This window comes from Canis lupus, chromosome 21 (assembly GCF_003254725.2).
Source record: "Canis lupus dingo isolate Sandy chromosome 21, ASM325472v2, whole genome shotgun sequence".
Taxonomy (NCBI): Eukaryota; Metazoa; Chordata; class Mammalia; order Carnivora; family Canidae; genus Canis; species Canis lupus.
This window is the reverse complement of record NC_064263.1, coordinates 11,546,479-11,564,904: the sequence shown is the minus strand read 5'-3', so window position 1 is coordinate 11,564,904 and position 18,426 is coordinate 11,546,479. Positions and strand designations below refer to the sequence as shown.

Below are 18,426 nucleotides of genomic sequence, written 5' to 3'. Positions count from 1 at the left end.
ATAAGAAACTTACTGTTGTAGAATTCTATATCCCCTTTCTTTATGACACGTTGCCAAATATTTTTCATTTCCATACTTATCAATCCCACAATATAATGTTACAATTCTTGCTTTAAACAGCCAGTTGTACTTAGTCTCATGTTTTGATGTTGGCTCTCCATGTTTCCTCTGCCCAGTTATGGTCAGTCCCAGGCAGTAGTGAGGCCTCTTCAACCCTATTTCTCAACGGACTCTCTGTGAGGGATCAGAAAATTTTTACTGTAGAGGCACATTCAATATTTTGAGGCTTTGTGAGATGGTCTTGGTGAAACTAGTCAACACTGCCAGTGTAGTGTGAAAACAGCCAAAGATAGGACCTAAATGAGTGGGTGTGATTGTGTTCCAATAAAACCTGATTTATGAAAACAGACAGCAGACTCCATTTGGCCTGCAGACCACAGTTTGCTGACCTGTGGTCTATACTATTGGTGGTAAGTAGTCAAGGTCCATATTTCTTATCTGTAATTCTGAAATTCTTAGAGCTCTGAAAATTATATTTTTATAACTCACTTGGCAGAAAACATGACCCAACCTGAACTTATCTGGTGAAAGAACTTGGCCCACACTGTAATGAGGCTATTTATAGTCTATTTATCACACTTTATGTTGAATATTTGTATGTTTTACTACAGAAATATTAATATGTTGATTAAAGAGTGCTGCTCCACAGCATGTTGGTGGCATCAGATGACTGTGTTACCTTTTCTAATTTAAAAATTCTGGATTCTGTAATACACTTGGTCCCAAGGATTTTATTAAAGAATTGTGGACTGATAGTTGTCTGATTAGATATGAAGTTTAAAAGAAGTGGTTAAAATGAACTCTCTAACAGTCTACAATTGTGTTTGCTAGAATAAGTTGTTACCTGTCCTTGCTTCCTTGGTTCAGGATCTTCCTCTGGCTTTTTAGGGGACTCCCTAGTCACCCCAGTCTCCTCTGGTGCATTGCCCCATTTGGAATGTCTTTGACTCAGCAGAACCATAACTTTTACTCCACAGAAATAATAATATAATGCCTACTGATAAATTTCTCAAAAAATAGTGGCTTTTTAACTTTTATCCTGGTTGATTAATTGGCAGATCATTGTATAAGGTTAGGAGTGAAGATTGAATTAGAATCTTGAGTTCTCATGTATTAGACTGTATCTTTGGAAAAGTCACTTAGTCTTTGTAAGCCTCAATTTGTGAGCCTTCAGCTGGAGAAAACAATGATAACATTTACCTCATAGGATTAAAATGTAGAGGACTTAGCTAAGTGTTTGGCTCAAAATACCTGTTCAATAAATATTAGTTTAGTTATTTTGTAAATAGAACTGGATTAATTGGAAAAATAAAAAGCTGCAAACCACCTTCCTGAATCTGGTTCATGCCCTTAGAGGCCAATTCACAGTATTTATTAATGGCTTCCTGTAACACCCAACCTTTGTTAATATGTGGAAAGTCTCTGAACAATTGTGAATTCTTGGAAATTGTCTGCAAAATTTTATATATATTGTCCTTTAGAGAATATCTATAAATTTCATCTGAAGTCTTAAAGAGATTTACATTCTAAAAAAGATTAAGAACCAATGTTCTAAATGTACCCATTACAGCATATTTGGAGGATTATGATGAATGAGACAGTGATGTTCTTTCTGATCTATTAAGGTTTCCCATTCGAATAGAGCTGAGAAATTTCTTCACTATCTGTTCTTTGTGGAACTAGCTTGGGTACATGACATGAAAACCCTTTGAATATTCGGAGCTGTAGTCATCAAAGTTTACGAACAAGTCCCAAGCTGATGTCAGTGCTATAGGCATGCTCACAGGAATAATAGATCCATGTACGGATATCAGGGAGTAAGCCTTGACTTGAGCCTACAAACTGAGCTCATTGGCTGACCTGCCCTATGAAGCTTTATGACAAATGTGAAGTTTTCTGTGGCCCTGATAAAATGTTTGTATTCCCTATACCCCATGGGTATACCGAACAGCCAAAAAAGAAGATAACTATATATGCAAAGTCAGCTTATCTTGGCAATGAGCCTGCTGGGAGCAATATTCAAGTCTCTAGAATAGAATAAATATACAGCTTTCTTCTTGGCTGCATGACTTGGAACTAGCTGTCACTTAGCAGTTCAGCTTGTGACATGGTAACAGCTGCATCAGGGACAAGCTTCAGCTCACCTCAGTAATACGAAAACAAGTTAGAACCAAGGTGGCTGGTGCATGTGTGGGCACATGAGGTGTGAGTCATGGAGAGAGTCATGAGACCTTCTCTTGGCAAGATAGGCTACAGAGTATAAAGACACCCTCTCCAAGCCTTCATGTCAAGGATAAACTGTTGCTGGAAGAATGCTTCGGGTTTTACAGTGGGAGACCAAAGGACCCTGATTGTGTCCATGTAAGGCAGAGTGAAGAGCCAGCCCCACTACAGCTCAGAATATCATTTTAATGACATTATCCCTCATGGATTAAAAGTCTCCTGTGTAGAGTCACTTAAGAATTTAGAGTATGAGATAGATGTGAATTCTGATAAGTTCTAGGTACCTAATGACTTCCCTGGAGGCTGATCTATAATTATGAGTAAGTTCATATTTCTCAGGCTCCTCTATCAATAACGAAAGGTGGAGTTTGATAATAAAAGGCAATTTAGTCCTCAAGAAGGGAGAAAGACCTCCAGCTAAAGGATAATAAAATAAAAGGACTTCTAACTTACTATAGGTAGAGCAAACAATGTAATAGCACCCCAGCCCTATTTCTGAATTACCATAAATGGAATAGTTCCCATTTCTGAATAATTCTATGACCCAAGAAGAGATCAGAGTGCAGAGAATAACATGGAAAACATACAGAGAAACCACAGAGCTGGTTTTTGGTTTTTCTATTATAACATGAGGCTCCTGTCTCTGAGTGTAGGTCTCTGAAATGTGATGATTCCGAGTGTATTTTGGAAGCCAGTACACATATGGATGTGTATGTGGCTACAGAAAATGGGGCTCCCTCTGTCTATCTTTAATCCCTTTGTGATGTCAGAGCTGGCCAAATATGACCAGTAAGCCTAGATAACCACAAAAGAGAGAAATGGGCACATTGGGATCAATAGATGACTGTCCACCTACTATTGTCTAGAAGAGAATTATAACAGTACCTTCCTGGAGAGTCTCCATTCTCATCAAATAGGATCATATCTCCAGAAACCCCAGTAAAATTGGTTTTCATCAGGGAATCCAAAAGTTTCCGTCCATCAATTGGTTTCATTGCATCACAAAGGCCTGCATAGCCTGGACAGAGGGACATCTGCATGTTGTGGAGCCCATAGGCCATGGAATAGATCGCATTGATCACAAATCCCATTTTGGAATCTTGAACGTGATGTGTTCTCAGAGTCAGTGAACCTGTTGAGAAACAAATTAAGGATTAACTATGAGATTGAATTATACTACAGCTCTATCCATGGATTCTGAATAATTGGAGAATTCACAGCAGCAATTTATCAGAGTTAGAATCAGAGTAAATGCAAAGCTACGAGTGCCAGAATAGAATGGCCTCTGATTGCTTTCTATTTCCAGGCTTTTCTCCCCCTAAAACCTTGAAGAAAAATCTGAATCCCCAACACTACCAAGATTCACTTCCTCTGTTACCAATCTCTAGAGATAGATGCAGGAGAGCACTATATTTCTGTACCAAAGAATTTATCTTAAGGACAGATTAATCTCCTTAGCACTCAACTATGATAATATACTTCCTTGGTTTAGAAATGCACAACAAATCTCCTGTTGCCAAACTAGTAAGTCTTAGCTAAGCAAACTAGATTTTCTACCATCTTGCCTCAACTTACCTGTTAGGATGCACCACTTCCCACCTCAAAGCACATGCTCTCCATAAACTAGCCTACTTGGAAATTCTAAAACATAATCTAACATTTACAGTCTATTAATTAATTAATTAATTAATTGGAGTCTGAGTATACAAAAAGCTGTGTGGTTGATGGTCTAGGGACAAAACAAAGATGAACTGGGCATGGATTCTGCACTTAAGAAGAAATTTGTTCAGTAATAGAAATAAATTATGTAGCTACAGTGAAAGATAGAATGTGATAAACTTGTAACACATATGGAGTTAAAATCTATGGAGGCCCAAGGAGGGAGAGATCTCTTCCAACGGAGGGCTCTTGGGAAAGTTTCATTAAAGAACTAACATTCGGAATGGTTTATTGATTCAACAAATATGGAATGAGTGCCTGTTACTTCTGACTGCTCAGAAGGTGCTGGGAGTGAGGGATCTAATGCTGAATAAGATAAATCTGATTCTTTCCCTAGAGTCTAGAAGGCACAGGAGCATCTAAGCAGATCATTGCAGTGTGGTTTGATAAGTGTGGAGGCAGTACCAAGTCGGGAGGGGCACCAGACCCAGAAGTTCACTGCTGCTGAGAACTATGGCTGAGTGTCAGCTGGATGAGGAGTGGAGGGAAGAGTGTTTAAGGGTTCTTGGTTGAGAGAGAGAGCATGCTCTCTGGGAGCATGCTCTCTGGTCTGGGAAACCTTAAGAAGGTTGGAATGCCCAGACCATGACATGCGAGATGGGGGAATGGGGAGTGCAAAAGGAGCAGAGGAGACAAGGGCTGCATAAGCTACATGAAGATTGCTGCACTTTATCATGAAGATCACTGGGGGCCTTTGCAGTGTTTAACTAGGAAGGGACGTGATCAGAATTCTGTTTCAGAAAGACCAGTCTGGCTATAGTGCAGAGAGAGATTGAAAGGGCTGTGGGAGGGGAGCCAGAAAGACCCATGAAGAGGAGATACAATGATCCCCATGACAGCTGAAAAGGGCTTGGTCTGGGTAGAGGCTATGGTCACGGGCAGAATCCACTGCCAGGGCTGGGGAGTGAAGAATGAGGAGTGAGACGTAGAAGGAGAACAGTGGTAAGAAGCTGTAAGGAAAAGCTGAGGTAAAGACAGCTTGTCATTGGGGGAAAAGTTTTCTGTAAGAGAGATAAAAATGGATTTTCCAAAGTAGCATCGTTCTTCATGAGTTCTAAACTATGGAGGCATATTATCCCCTTCTTTTTTTTTTTTTAAGATTTTATTTATTTTTATTCATGAGAGACACATATAGAGAGAAAGAGAGGCACAGAGACACAGGCAAAGGGAGAAGCAGGCTCCATGCAGGGACTCAATCCCAGGTCTCCAGGATCAGGCCCTGGGCTGAAGGTGGTGCTAAACTGCTGAGCCACACAGGCTGCCCATATTATAACCTTCTTAATTGCCGGCCCAAATGCTGACTCTTTGTTTCCCTGAGCAGAAAGGGAAAGCAGCAGGGCTCATCCTGACATGAGTTTAAGATGGGGAATCCTATTTCCATCTAAGGACTAGACATTGGACCCAGGCTACTTTCCAAACTTTCTTACAACTTTCTTCTCTCCACAGGTTGTCTTTGTACTTCCACATTTTCCCACATGCCACTGGAAACTCTGTACTTCCAGGTACTAAGTCATCTTTTACTTGGGGTCACTTTTTACTCCTCTTCCTTCCTATCTTCTCAACTCTTATTTGATCTATCTTTAAAATATATCTAGAGGGGATCCCTGGGTGGCTCAGCGGTTTGGCTCCTGCCTTTGGTCCAGGGCGCAATCCTGGAGTCCCGGGATCAAGTCCCACATCAGGCTCCTGGCATGGAGCTTGCTTCTCATTCCTCTTGTGTCTCTGCCTCTCTCTCTATCATAAATAAATAAATAAATCTTTAAAAAAAATAAAATACATCTAGAATTAAACTATTTCATACTAATCTACTTCCACCAGGTTTAAGATACATCATCTCTTGTCTGGATTGCAGACATGGTCTTTTGAGTGGTCTTTTTTTTTTTTTAAGATTTTATTTATTTATTCATGAGGGTCACACAGAGAGAGAGAGGTAGAGACATAGCAGAGGGAGAAGCAGGCTTCACGCAGGGAGCCTGACGTGGGACTCAATCCTGGGACTCCAGGACCACGCCCTGGGCTGAAGGCGGCACTAAATCGCTGAGCTACCTGGGCTGCCCTGACTGGTCTTTTTTTAACCTTTGCCCACCACCACCTTCCAGCCAATTTTCAACACAATAGCTAGAAAAAATTCCCTTAAAATGTAAATCAGATGATGACATTCCTCTGATTGAACTTTTCAGTGGCTTCTTTATTACTGAAAGTAAAAGCCACAGTCCTTGCAATGACCTTAAAAGATATACAAGGACTTGACTCATGGTGTTCCATCCCTCATCTTTCTGACTCCATCTCCTTACACTCTGCATTTAAATTATTCCTCTCTAGCCACACCAATCTCCTTCCTAATCCTCAAAATATTCAGGGGGTGTCCCTGCCTCCAGACTTGCTGGTCCTTCTACCCAGACTGCTCTGCCACAGAGATCTGCAGAAACTGCTCCCTCCTAGTGCAAGTCTTTGCTCAAATATCATCCTCTCTGTGAGATCTTCTGGGGCATCCTGACTAAATCTCATCTCCACCCCACCCCCAGACACTCTATCTCCTTTCCCAAAAATATTTTTCTCTTTACCATCTTCTAAAATGCTGTATGGGGATCCCTGGGTGGTGCAGCGGTTTGGCGCCTGCCTTTGGCCCAGGGCGCGATCCTGGAGACCCGGGATCGAGTCCCATATCGGGCTCCCGGTGCATGGAGCCTGCTTCTCCCTCTGCCTGTGTCTCTGCCTCTCTCTCTCTCTCTCTGTGTGACTATAATAAATAAATAAAAGAAAAATTAAAAAAAAATAAAATGCTGTATGTTTGTCTTTTTATTGTCTGTTTCATCTACCCACTAAAATGTAAACTCTGTGAGGCCAGGGTGTTTTTTTTTTTTTTTCCTGTTTTGTTTACTACTCAGTGCCTAGGATAGTACCTAGCACATGTGAGTCCCCAATAACTATCTGGTGAATAAATTAAAGAATTACCCCTGCTAACTAGATAATCCCTTTTATTTTCTTCCCGACCTTACTAACACTAATTATCTCAATTTTTAAAGGTTATCAAGAACCTTTCTTTCATGAAGACCACCATGACTGCAGATACTAAAATTAATCTTGTTCTTCCAAACTCCCCATCACTTTCTCTATACCTCTCTTAGGCACCCTGCACACCATGCTGTAGAAATGTAGGCATACTTAGGGAAGGGAGAATTTGAAACACCTATTCCCCACACCCCCCCCCCCCCCCACCTCCTACCTTCCTCTAATGACTCCCTGAATGGATATGTGTCACTCACACATCACCTCAGCCTCCCAATCCACAATCAGAGGTCAGCAATAGTTGCTTCTAGGGCTACTAGACAGGGTGCTTTGACTTTCATTCTCTTCTTTTTCCTTTTATGAGAAGAGGAGGGTGATGTAGCTGTAAATTCTTGCCTTATGTCTTCCTAGCTCTGTGACTTGGGCAAGTTACTTTAATTCTCCAAGATTCAGTTTCATCATCTGTTAAGTGGTGGTAAGTTATACATACCTTGCACGGCACCTAGCACAAAGTAGATGCTTTGTAAATAGTCACTGTACCAAAATGTAAATCATAACGACCTTTAGCCACCATGTTTTGTGGTCAAGACTTTGGAGAATGAAAGCAAAGCCAAAGGTGTCTCCTGATAGGATGTGCAGTAGAGCTCTCAGGCACTCAGTTTCCTCTTCCCTTCCAGAGGTTTCTTTAGGCCTTGTTGGCAATAGATAGCAACTGGCAAGAAGGCAACATATGAGCCTATTCATGTGTAAATAAAATCACAGGACTTAGGGCATGGTTACTGCCCTGTTTGTTGAATTGAATGGGGGCAAGAATGAAAATTTGCATTTTTCTTTGGCACTTTCAAAATAATTTTTACATATATCAGTGATGTGCATCAGTAGTGTATCACACTGCATAGAAACTGAGCTGTAGACAGTCTAGGTAGATTTTCCAAGGTTATGCAGATAACATCAAAAGTAGACAAGAATTTCTAACACCAGATTGGTGCCCTTTTTGCAATACTATATCATTTTCACTAGAAATACTCCCTGCACAATATTACTGTATCACCTTTTAAAAATATTCTAATTAAGAGATAAAGTGAGGGGAAAACAGACTGGTCACAAGATTGGATCTTTCCTGGAAAGTGCTATGTTTCTGTTCCCTCAAATAATGCTCATTAGACTGCCCAAAACCTGGGCCCAGGAATATATTAAGGGGCTAACCAAAAGCAAGAGCTCAAGAACCCAAGGACACACTGGTTGTGCACAGTCTGTTGTATCATTTATTGTTATTGGGCATCTGGAAACAACTGGCCTGTTTGGGCAGCATTAGGTCTTGCAGTTCCTGGTAAATGTTTCCCCTTGTCATTTGAAATACCAAAGGATTGCAAATTCAAAAACAAAGAAACAAGGCCTGCCAGAAGAAAATTAATGTAAATTTAACCTTTGTAATTTCTCCTTAAGTCCTTCTGATGCATGAATTTTTAAAGGAAAACATCTTTTTTTAAAAAAATAACCTATTTTTAAATTTTATTTATTCATGAGAGACAGACTCCATGCAGGGAGCCGGTGCAGGACTTGATCCCGGGACCTTGGGATCATGCTCTGAGCCAAAGGCAGATGCTAAACCACTGAGCCACCCAGGTGTCCTAGAGAGAAACATCTTAATCTGTTTTAGCATTCAGGATGCAACAGAGGGTCAATTAATAGAAATTCAAGTTTAAATTCTGCCGACACCAGTTCATCTAGGTATCAGCCTTTTTCCTCTATTAGAAGCAGCAGCTCAAGGCTGAATTATCACCTTTAGGTAGCTGAGAGAGCGCAGGTGAAATGTGTGACAACAAAATAAATACTTGAAAAGTGCTTTAACTTCATGAAACTCAATGAGCTTTAGGAACTCTTTCTACTACAGATGAAGAAATTAAAGAAATCAAGATGCTTATTGATAGCGGGCAAGCCTAGCTTTTTGTGCATGGGATGATGGTAGCTGTATTTAAAAGCAATTAATGCAAGAGATTCAGTATTTGTATGTGTGTGTATGTATGTATGTATGTGTGTGTGTGTGTGTGTGTGTGAAATTTAGTTAATTAGGGAATTTTTCTGCCTCTTATCTCTTTAGGCCTAGATCTCTGTCTATATCTACCTGTTCCCTAACTCTACACATATGAGAAGGGGGTGAATCTGCAAGATACCTTCCTTTGTGTTAGAGAGGGCACATGGCTACTCTGAGTAGTGGAGCATAGAGGATTAAGAGCACAGATTCTGGAACCAGGCAGCAGGTTAGGATCACAGCTTTGCCTGTTACTTGCTAGCTGTGTCACTTTGGCCTAGGCCATTAACCTCTCTGAACCTGAAAAAAATGGGTTTAGTCATCATGTCTAATAGATTTATACAAGGATTAACTGGGTTTATATTTATAACACACTTGATAAAATAAAAGGATTTATGTTACTAGTCCCTGATCCAAGTTGTGTTACAAATGATCCGGTTTGTTTCTTCACACTCAAGATATAAAGATCTGGAAGACGTATGTTGCCAAGCAGAGAGGCATTTGCTGGTGCAAATGTGCCTAGCTTTATCTTTGAAGAATGAAAGAAAGGCTGAACAGTGAATAAGGGGAAGACAAGCAGGATATGAGCTAAGGGAGCTAGACAGGAGCTGTACCATATAGGGCTGTGGAGCGTTTCTGTCAGAGAAATATCATGATCTCTGTTTTCTTTTAAAAATTTTACTTTGAGGATGGAAAACTGAACAAGAGTGGGAAAGCCTAGGGAGTATGGAAATAGCTAAGAGACAATGGTGCCTTAGTCTAGGATAGGATTCAAAGTATATTTTGGAAACAGGGAAAAGTGTGCTAGTCCATTGGATGTGAGCTATTAAAGAAAAAAGAAGAATCAAGGATTAGTTCAGGTTTTCATTTTAAGTAACTAGGTGGATTAGGGCACCATTGAGGTGAAAAATAGGTCGGTGGGGGTGGGGAATCCCAAGTGCTGTTCCACAAATTGAGCAGGGATAAATCAGTTAGTGGCCAATGTGACAGACCAGGCAACAGACACTGATGGCTTAGACGAGGGTGACAGCGGAAGAGATGCTGAGCAGTATTCAGATTCAGGACACATTTTAAAAATAGGACTGACATGACCAGCTGGCTGATTGGATGTATCTCATCTATCAGACCCCTTTTTGAATTCCTGGTGCCGCACAATTTTACTACCTGTATAGTGTTTCCTTGCGAACATATAGTATGATTTTTTATTAGTTCCAGAACTAATGATATATTTAATAATTATATAATTTCTGGCTTGGATTATTATAATAGCCTCCTAACAGGTCTTACTGCTTCCCATCTTTCTCTGCTGGAATCTATATCTCCCAGTGTTGATAATATAAAGAGTGGTCTTTCAAAAGCGCAAAACTGATTTTATTAGTCTCCTTTTAAAACCATTCAGTTAATAACCAAATTATAGCCTAAATACCTTGCCCTGACTTTCAAGGCCTTTCTGTTCTGCCCTTGATTTACTCCTCAATTCTGATCTGTGATACTGTATACACCAGATATTTGGAACTTCATATAGCCACATAACAAACTCTCTCCCTTGTATCTGGGCCTCTGTGCGTTTCACTCTATATATCCGGAGCATATGTTCCTGCAGATTTTCTACTTATTAATTTGTGTGTGTCTAAGACTCCCCTCCATGCAGAAATTGGTCACGACCCTCCTCTAGTTCAGAGTTAAGGTTTTGCTCTGTTTTCCCATGCACCAATGCTGGCTTTTATCCCACACAGAACACCCTAACACACAAATTGCCTGTTTACTTATATGTCTCTAGTCTATACTTAAGGCTCTGCTTTGTTCTCTTATAGCACTGGTGTGACCTTTGGCCGGTGTCTAGTACACTGTGGACTCCTCAACAACAAAGATTCTGTGTCATTCAAACAGGTAGCTCTTGTGCCAAGCACAGCGCCTGACACATAGTTGACATTATTAATAGATGTTAAGTACATGAATGAGGCCTGATGAATGACAGGATGTCTCATGGGCTATCACCAAATACTAGGTCCGGTCTTCAGAATGTCAGATCCATTTACTAGAGCAATCATTCCTTTGTAGAAAAGCACTAAACAAAACTAATATTGCCAGTTGACAGTAGGATCTGCCAGGCAGACCAGACAATCCCCTTAAGCAATCTCATGGGCTTTCACCACCTAATAAAACTACATGAGAAAAATTCTAGTCTGGAAAAGATGGACCTCGTGTTTCTCTCACTGAATGCAGCTAAAAGCCCTCGGCAGAATGACTGGAGCAGCTTTCAGAGGATTCTGAAAAGTCAATGGTAACAGGTGGATCGGGGAAGGAAGTCAGAATTTATTTATTTATTTAAAAGATTTCATTTATTTATTTGAGAGAGAGAGAGAGAACACAAGTGGAGAGAGGGCCAGAGGGAAAGGGAGAAGCAGACTCCCCACTGAGTAGGAAGCCCCCACATGAGGCTCAATCCCTTGGGATCAGGACCTGAACCGAAGGCAGATGCTTAACGACTAAGCCACCCAGACAACGCAGGAAGCCAGAATTTAAAAAAAACCACTGAGACATGCATGAGATTCTTGGATCTTTTCCTGCCAGTAAGTATCTCCAGGCTCAGCAACAAAGGGGGCCCAAAATATGGAACTGTGCACCAGTTTGAACACAGGAAGAAAGAGCTCCAAGAGAAGCCCTCTGTTTCTGGTCTGAAGAGTGGAAAGGGGCACCTTACAAGTCAGAGAGAGTGGAGGAAATTCTATTTTTGTTTTTTATTTGTTTGTTTTCCTGTGCTGGCCTCCAGGCAGTCCTGCAGAGGTGGTGGTGGCAAAGGCAGCAGTGGCTAGGCAAGCTCCTATACCTCTTAGGGTGGGAGCCTTTCTCTATGACCAAAGGAACTGTGTCCCAAAAGGATGAACAAGTGCTCTTTTCCTGTCTCTAGCCTCTCCCCATGTGGCTCCCATGGCAATCCAGCCAAAGGAACAAGAGGTGAAGATAGAGATAGAAACTAAAGCCTAAGATTTCTACTCAAGACAACCAGGACATGATGGGAGAGGCTGGATAGTATCAGGGAGACTGGAGAGAGGGGAGATAATTGGTGTAGAAAGGTCAGTTTACAAAGCCAGACTGAACTGGCTTTGTAAGGAGTTCAAGGGGGGAGTTCAAGACGGTGATCCTACAAAGTTAAATATGAACACTTGGGCTTCCCTCTGAATTGTGCAGGCTTAGATTTGACCCTAGTAAGCCAACCAAAATTTTGAGAAGACAGGCCACTCAGTGAGGCACACGAGCAATCAACTCTGAAAGGATGTGGAGGCTTTGAAAACTGGGCTGACTGTAGAACCCTAGCCCACAGAAGGTGGGTTTTGACTTGTAGCTTGATGCTAACCAGGCTGATTTCCTGTTTTGTTTTCTTAATCAATATTCTCAGAAGGTAACATTATAAATGAAGTGTCCAGATTCAGAAGATGATACTTGGACTATGGGAATCGTTGGTGATCACTTGGGAGATCTATAAGGGCCTCTTCACCTTTTGCTGATTTACATTTTCAAACTCCCTATTCTCTGTTGGTTGACATAGCCTTTCTTTAGCAGTCTTAATAGAATGGAGAGTTCTATTCAATTCCTTTGTTCTTGCTGCATAGGCCCTAGAGAGAAATTCTGGTTCTTAGTTAATTTATTTGTTGGCTCATTCAGAGATTAATTAAGTTATTGATTAAACAGACACTTATTGAGTCCATGCTATATGTCAGACCCTGTGATGGATGCCAATGATACAAACATGAGTAATGATATTTTTCTCCCCAGAAACACTAAACATGTAACCTATGAGCTCAGTGATAGAAGTTTATGGAGACCCAAAGAGTTTGACTTTATTTGGAAAATATTGAGGTCTTGAGCATACATAGTATAGCAGCTTATTTTTTTAGACTTCTTTTCGTGTCCACTGAGCAGTAGAGAAGAGAGGGGGCATGTTAATTAGTTGGCATTTTGCTGCATGAAAGAACTGGACTTTATTCAACAGTACTTACTTTGAGGATTATTTTTTAGGGTCTACTATGGGCCAGCTCAATGCAACCATGAAGATTTGAGCCAACCCAAACTTGCCAGCTACTCTCAGGTTGGATCCACCTCATAGCAGCCTGCAGAGAATAAATGGAAGCAAGGGAAGAAAGGCGGTTCCCTTTTTATTTCTTTTTTCAAAACTGGATCTCAGATTTAGAACACTTAACATTCAATCCTAATTTTACTATTGTTTAATCAAATGAGAAGACTCCAAAAGGATTAGCAGAAATTGAAATCCTCCAATCTATGATTACGATTTAATTCTACAGCATTAAAAACACGTTCTTTAATTCATCTGGGGAATTGGAACATTGAAGCTTAGTAGCTGCTAAACAAAAGGAAATCAGACTGTCTTCACAATGCAGAATCAGAGAAGATTTGACAAAGGACTTTAGAAAGCATCCAGTCTAGAAGGGACAGAGGAACCCCTTGGGCTGAATTGGACTTTAGAAATGTTTTGTTTGGCTAAATGCTATTTTGTGGAAATTTTACAGGGGAATCCAGCTTAGCACACTCTCTTGAAAAAAAACCCAGAAAATGTCACATGCTGGCTTTACATTCTTACATGGTAACTGCTAACCTGCTATATTGTCTTCTATATTGTCTCTCTGGTTCCTATACTCCTCTGATCTTGGGAACTCCTAATTATGTCCAATAATCTCATTTTATTGATGAAGGAATAGGCCAAGGATGGGAAAAGGAGCTCCTTAAAGTCATAGCTTTGGTTAATGGCAGCTGGGCCCAGACCTCTTGTGTTTAAAATTCTGAACTAGTGCTATTTTCATATGGGAGGCAAAGGAAACCATAATTTATATTTCTTTTCAGCAAACTAACCTATGACCTAGAGTAATGAAAATGGAAACATTTATTTAAAATATTTAAGAAATCTCAAGTCAATTCTTTATGTGCCTTAAACTAGATACTGAAATACTTTTGGATTGTCCTCATTATTTCTTCTTTCCCCAGTAGGGGAAGAATAGTAAAGGGAAGGAAGATATAAGGTAAGGGATTCAAGTATTTTCTATGAAACAGATTATAAATCTGGTAGATGTAACTTGATAACATGTTGTAATATTGCACAGAAAAAGAAACAGCAGGGAAAGAAATTCTCCCTAATGTCCTTTATTTTCTGAATCTATTCATTCCTTATGCATATGGCAAATAGATTCCAGTTATACCCATGGCTGACATAATAACTGTTTTCACTATGACAGAAAGGCAGAGCATCCCCCTAGCCATAAGTAATCTTTTGCCACTACGTTCTCCCACAAAAATGTGTGTGTACCTCCATTACAACACGTAATACTTTCTGCCATGCATTAGAATTACCTATGTTCTCTTCTGTGCCCAACACAGAGTATGAACAACATGAATGCTAAAACTATCTTTTGTACATTGTATGCTCCACAGTTCGTAATGCTGTGACAGAGTTTAGCCATTTGTTCCTTCATTTAACATTTACTAAGCACCTATTTTATGCAAAAGTCTCAAAGCATACCATGAGATTCAGAGATGAGTTCATACTAGGCAAAGAGTTTTATGCAGATCTGGCCCATTGATCTTGCTTTCCAGACCCCAGAACAATGTTCAATGCTGTCAGCAATGGTGGGTCATGTGAATGATGGAGGAATATGAATAGACCTCTTATATGGACCTTCATATATAGTGGGCCAGACAGAGAAATGTATGTTATTATGAAGATGCAGCTAGCTTCTTGGGAGCATAGGATAAGATTAATAAAATAAGGGACGAGTTAAGTGATTGGGGGCTTGGACAGAGATTACTGATATCAGGAAGGAAAGAAATAGTCTATGAAGGGACTGAATTTACTACTGACATCACATAACTCATTCATACTCTTTCCTAACACTCTACTCTCTGCCTTCTCTGTGCCAGGAAGCCTGGTAACACTGGTACCCCAGAGCTGTATCCATACACCTGCAGAGACACCAATTTCCAATATCTGCCGGGGCTCCGATTTATAACTGCGTCTGAAATTCATGCAGTTGACCCCTAAATGTTCATATTGAAATGCAAATGAACGCAGCAGCTGCAGAAAGAAGACATGTCTTCAGGGAGCTACAGAAATTCAACAGGGATTGTACACTTCTATGTGCAGAACACCAAATTTTAAATTTAAATGATTCACCGTGAACAGCCGGTTGGCAGTCCTCTGATGGATGTGTTATTTCAGACAGTGTATCTCTTTCATTCACATTACAGTATTTTGAGGAACTTCCATATGGTGTATAAATGAAGGAAGACTTCCACAGGGATATGAAGGCTGGTGGTTATATTATTTAAAAGAGTACATGGCAAAGAGCCATGGCATTACATTCTCTTTACTATACTAAGACCAAACTCCTAGGTCAGAGCTTTTCACTTGGCCCTACCTATTTGTCCATCTTCGTTGCTACCATTCTCTCCCATTTTAACTATATTTCCTAAAGATGTGGCATTCTCATCTCAATCTAATATAGAAGCTTCCAATCACATTTAAAAACTCATTTTAGTGATCTCTTTACTGTGAAGCCTTGCTAAGAATTTCTCAGTAGAGGTAAATAATTCCTTTTTCCAGGGCTTCCTCATTTGGAAAACAAGAAAAATAATACTTTCTTGCTGAGTTGTGAGAATTAGAGATAGTACATATAGAACTCATAACCTCATAATAGGTACCAAATACCTGGAAGCTCTTGCTGGTGGTGTTGTATATCTAGTATAGTTTATAGACAAGAGGTCACTAGATTATTCAAAGGTATTTATAAAATTAGTGCTCCCCATCTTTGAAAATTTGACAATGATTATACTTTTTAATTTGCAAAATGTTCCAGAGTTTATACTTATGAAAGTAAGTGATGCTAAAAATTTAAGTTTCATTAAAAATTTTATGTCTAGTTAAAAATAACAAACATGCTAAATGGAAACCCCATATCCTATAATAAGCACTATGATTGAAATTAAGTAGAAAATGGAAAAAATGAATACAGTTCAGCATATAAACCTTCTGCATATAAACAAAATGCAGAGTTCACAAATTGTACATGTGGAAGATTAATTATCATGTCTAATACTAGAGATTTGATTAGAATAGAAAATTTGGTAGACATTGCATCATTTTTATGAGAAACTATGAAGCTCCCTCTTCTGAGATTGCCATTTACTGTATCACTATTACTAGCTTCTTCATTATAGATATTGCATTAAAATCACATTAATGCAACCTTCAACTGTGACAATGATTATTTTCTATAAGCCATTTTATTTCAAGATAATTTCAAAGGTAGGCATTAATGGAGAAGAGATGGGAGAAGAAAATATCCCACAGATGCTGGATACCAGGTGCTTTGTCTTCATTTACCTCATTTAACCCTCCCAACGACATATGGGCTAAACATTATTTTCTGCCTTTGTTTAGATGAGACAGTTTGGACTATGCCAATAACAGAGAGCTAAAATGTAGTAAAGTGGAATTTCAGACTCAGTTCAGTCTCAACTAGAGATCGACCTTTCTGCACCAGTGTCTCCTCTAATTTTATGAACATGAGACAGTCACTTTTGTAAATGCCATTTTTCTTCCCTTGAAAATGAGAATCACCATCCCTATTATCTTTGGAGAGTTATGACATGAGAAATGAGAGAATATATGTAAAATGTTTCAATCAATAGTAATGAGTAATATTTATTGGGAAATTCCAGTATTCTAATTTAGCCATTATGAAAGCCCTATTGAGTAGACATTACTATTAGCCTCACTTTTTATGCAAGGAAACTGAGGTTCATTTATGTTAAACAACTTTTCTAATGACAGATTGAAAACATCAATGTGTATCGTTTGAGAAGGTACAATTCCAGTATGCCAGAAATTAGGAAATTCCTGCCTCAATAATGTGTAATTAGGAAATATCTTTTTTTTAAGATTTTATTTATTTATTCATGAGAAACACAGAGAGACAGAAAGGCAGAGAGACAAAGAGAGAGGCAGAGGGAGAAGCAGGCTCCATGCAGGGAGCCTGATGTGGGACTCGATCCCAGGACTCCAGGATCACACCCTGAGCTGAAGGCAGACGCTTAACCACTGAACCACCCAGGCGTCCCTAATTAGGAAATATCTTAACAAGAAATATATTCCAAACTATATTACTATATGCTTAGTCTAAATAACAATAACAGTAATAATGAAATATAAAAGATTAAAATAAAAAAATAAAGCAAATACATGTATTCAAAATTTGGGTTGAGCCTACATATACTATCTAAAAGAGAGGGTAGAGGAGAAAAAAATGGAAGAAAAATACAAAGTTATCAAATGCCTTCATGGATCAGAATTGAGGTTTTTTGTTTTTTTTTAATATACATTGTTGACACTTTCCTCTCTCTTAGAGTACCCATATCCAAGTCCTCTCAACTCATGTCCAACCTCCATTTATGTCTCTACATCTCTAACATCACCAATTTAAATTTTTTTTAATTTTTTTGTTTATTTGAGAAATAGAGAGAGCATGAGTGAGGTTGTAGAGAAGAGAGAGAGGGAGAAGCAGACTCCCACTGTACAGGGAGCCCAACTTGGGGCTCAATCCCAGGACCCCAGGATCACAACCTGAGCCAAAGGCAGATACCTAACCAACTGAGCCACCTGATGCCCCTACCAACACCAATTTAATCCAAACGACCATCAGCCCTCGGCTTTTATTACCATAATTACCTTCCAACCAATTTAGCTTCATCTACACTGGCCACCATTTAATTTACTCTCCGTATGCATAAAGAATAAGTTTTTGAAAAACAAATCTGATCATGTCTCTATATAGTCTTCCTTGATTCTCTTCACTCATAAAAACTTTGAATGCATCCTCATTGTCTTAAAATAAAAATAAATATGTTGCTCATACTCCACCTACCTTTCCAGGCTCATCTAAGGTGACTACCTATGATAAATCACAATATTTATTAGATCCCTATAGTATATAAGATGCAACAACTGTAATTGAAAATAGTTGCCAAGTACCATCACCCATTGTTGGTGGGAATACAGATTGGTGCAGTCACTGTGGGAAACCGTATAGAGGTTCCTTAAAAAAATGAGAATTACCATATGATCCAATAATTCTACCACTGGATATTTACTCAAAGAACACAAAGACTCTAATTTGAAAAGATACATGCATCTCTATGTTTATTGAAACATTATTTATACTAGTCAAATTATGGAAGCAGCTCTCAATAGGGCTATTATTGAAGTGTCCCTCAATAGATGAATTGGTAAAGAAGGTGTGATATGTATATATAGAGAGCTATTACTCAGCCATAAAACGAATGAAATCTTGCCATTTGAAACGATATGGATAGAG

General features: G+C 39.4%; 1 protein-coding gene across 4 annotated transcripts in view; it reads right to left on the bottom strand.

Moving 5' to 3' along the window:
* Window positions 1–18,426, bottom strand: part of GRM5 (glutamate metabotropic receptor 5) — a 510,774-nt gene that overhangs the window by 99,823 nt on the left and 392,525 nt on the right. For all 4 annotated transcript variants that reach the window (XM_025419353.3, XM_049098822.1, XM_025419352.3 and 1 more), the window contains exon 5: window positions 3,169–3,415. In XM_025419353.3, coding sequence (XP_025275138.2) covers window positions 3,169–3,415 — 247 coding nt within the window. The remainder of the gene's footprint in view (window positions 1–3,168; window positions 3,416–18,426) is intronic.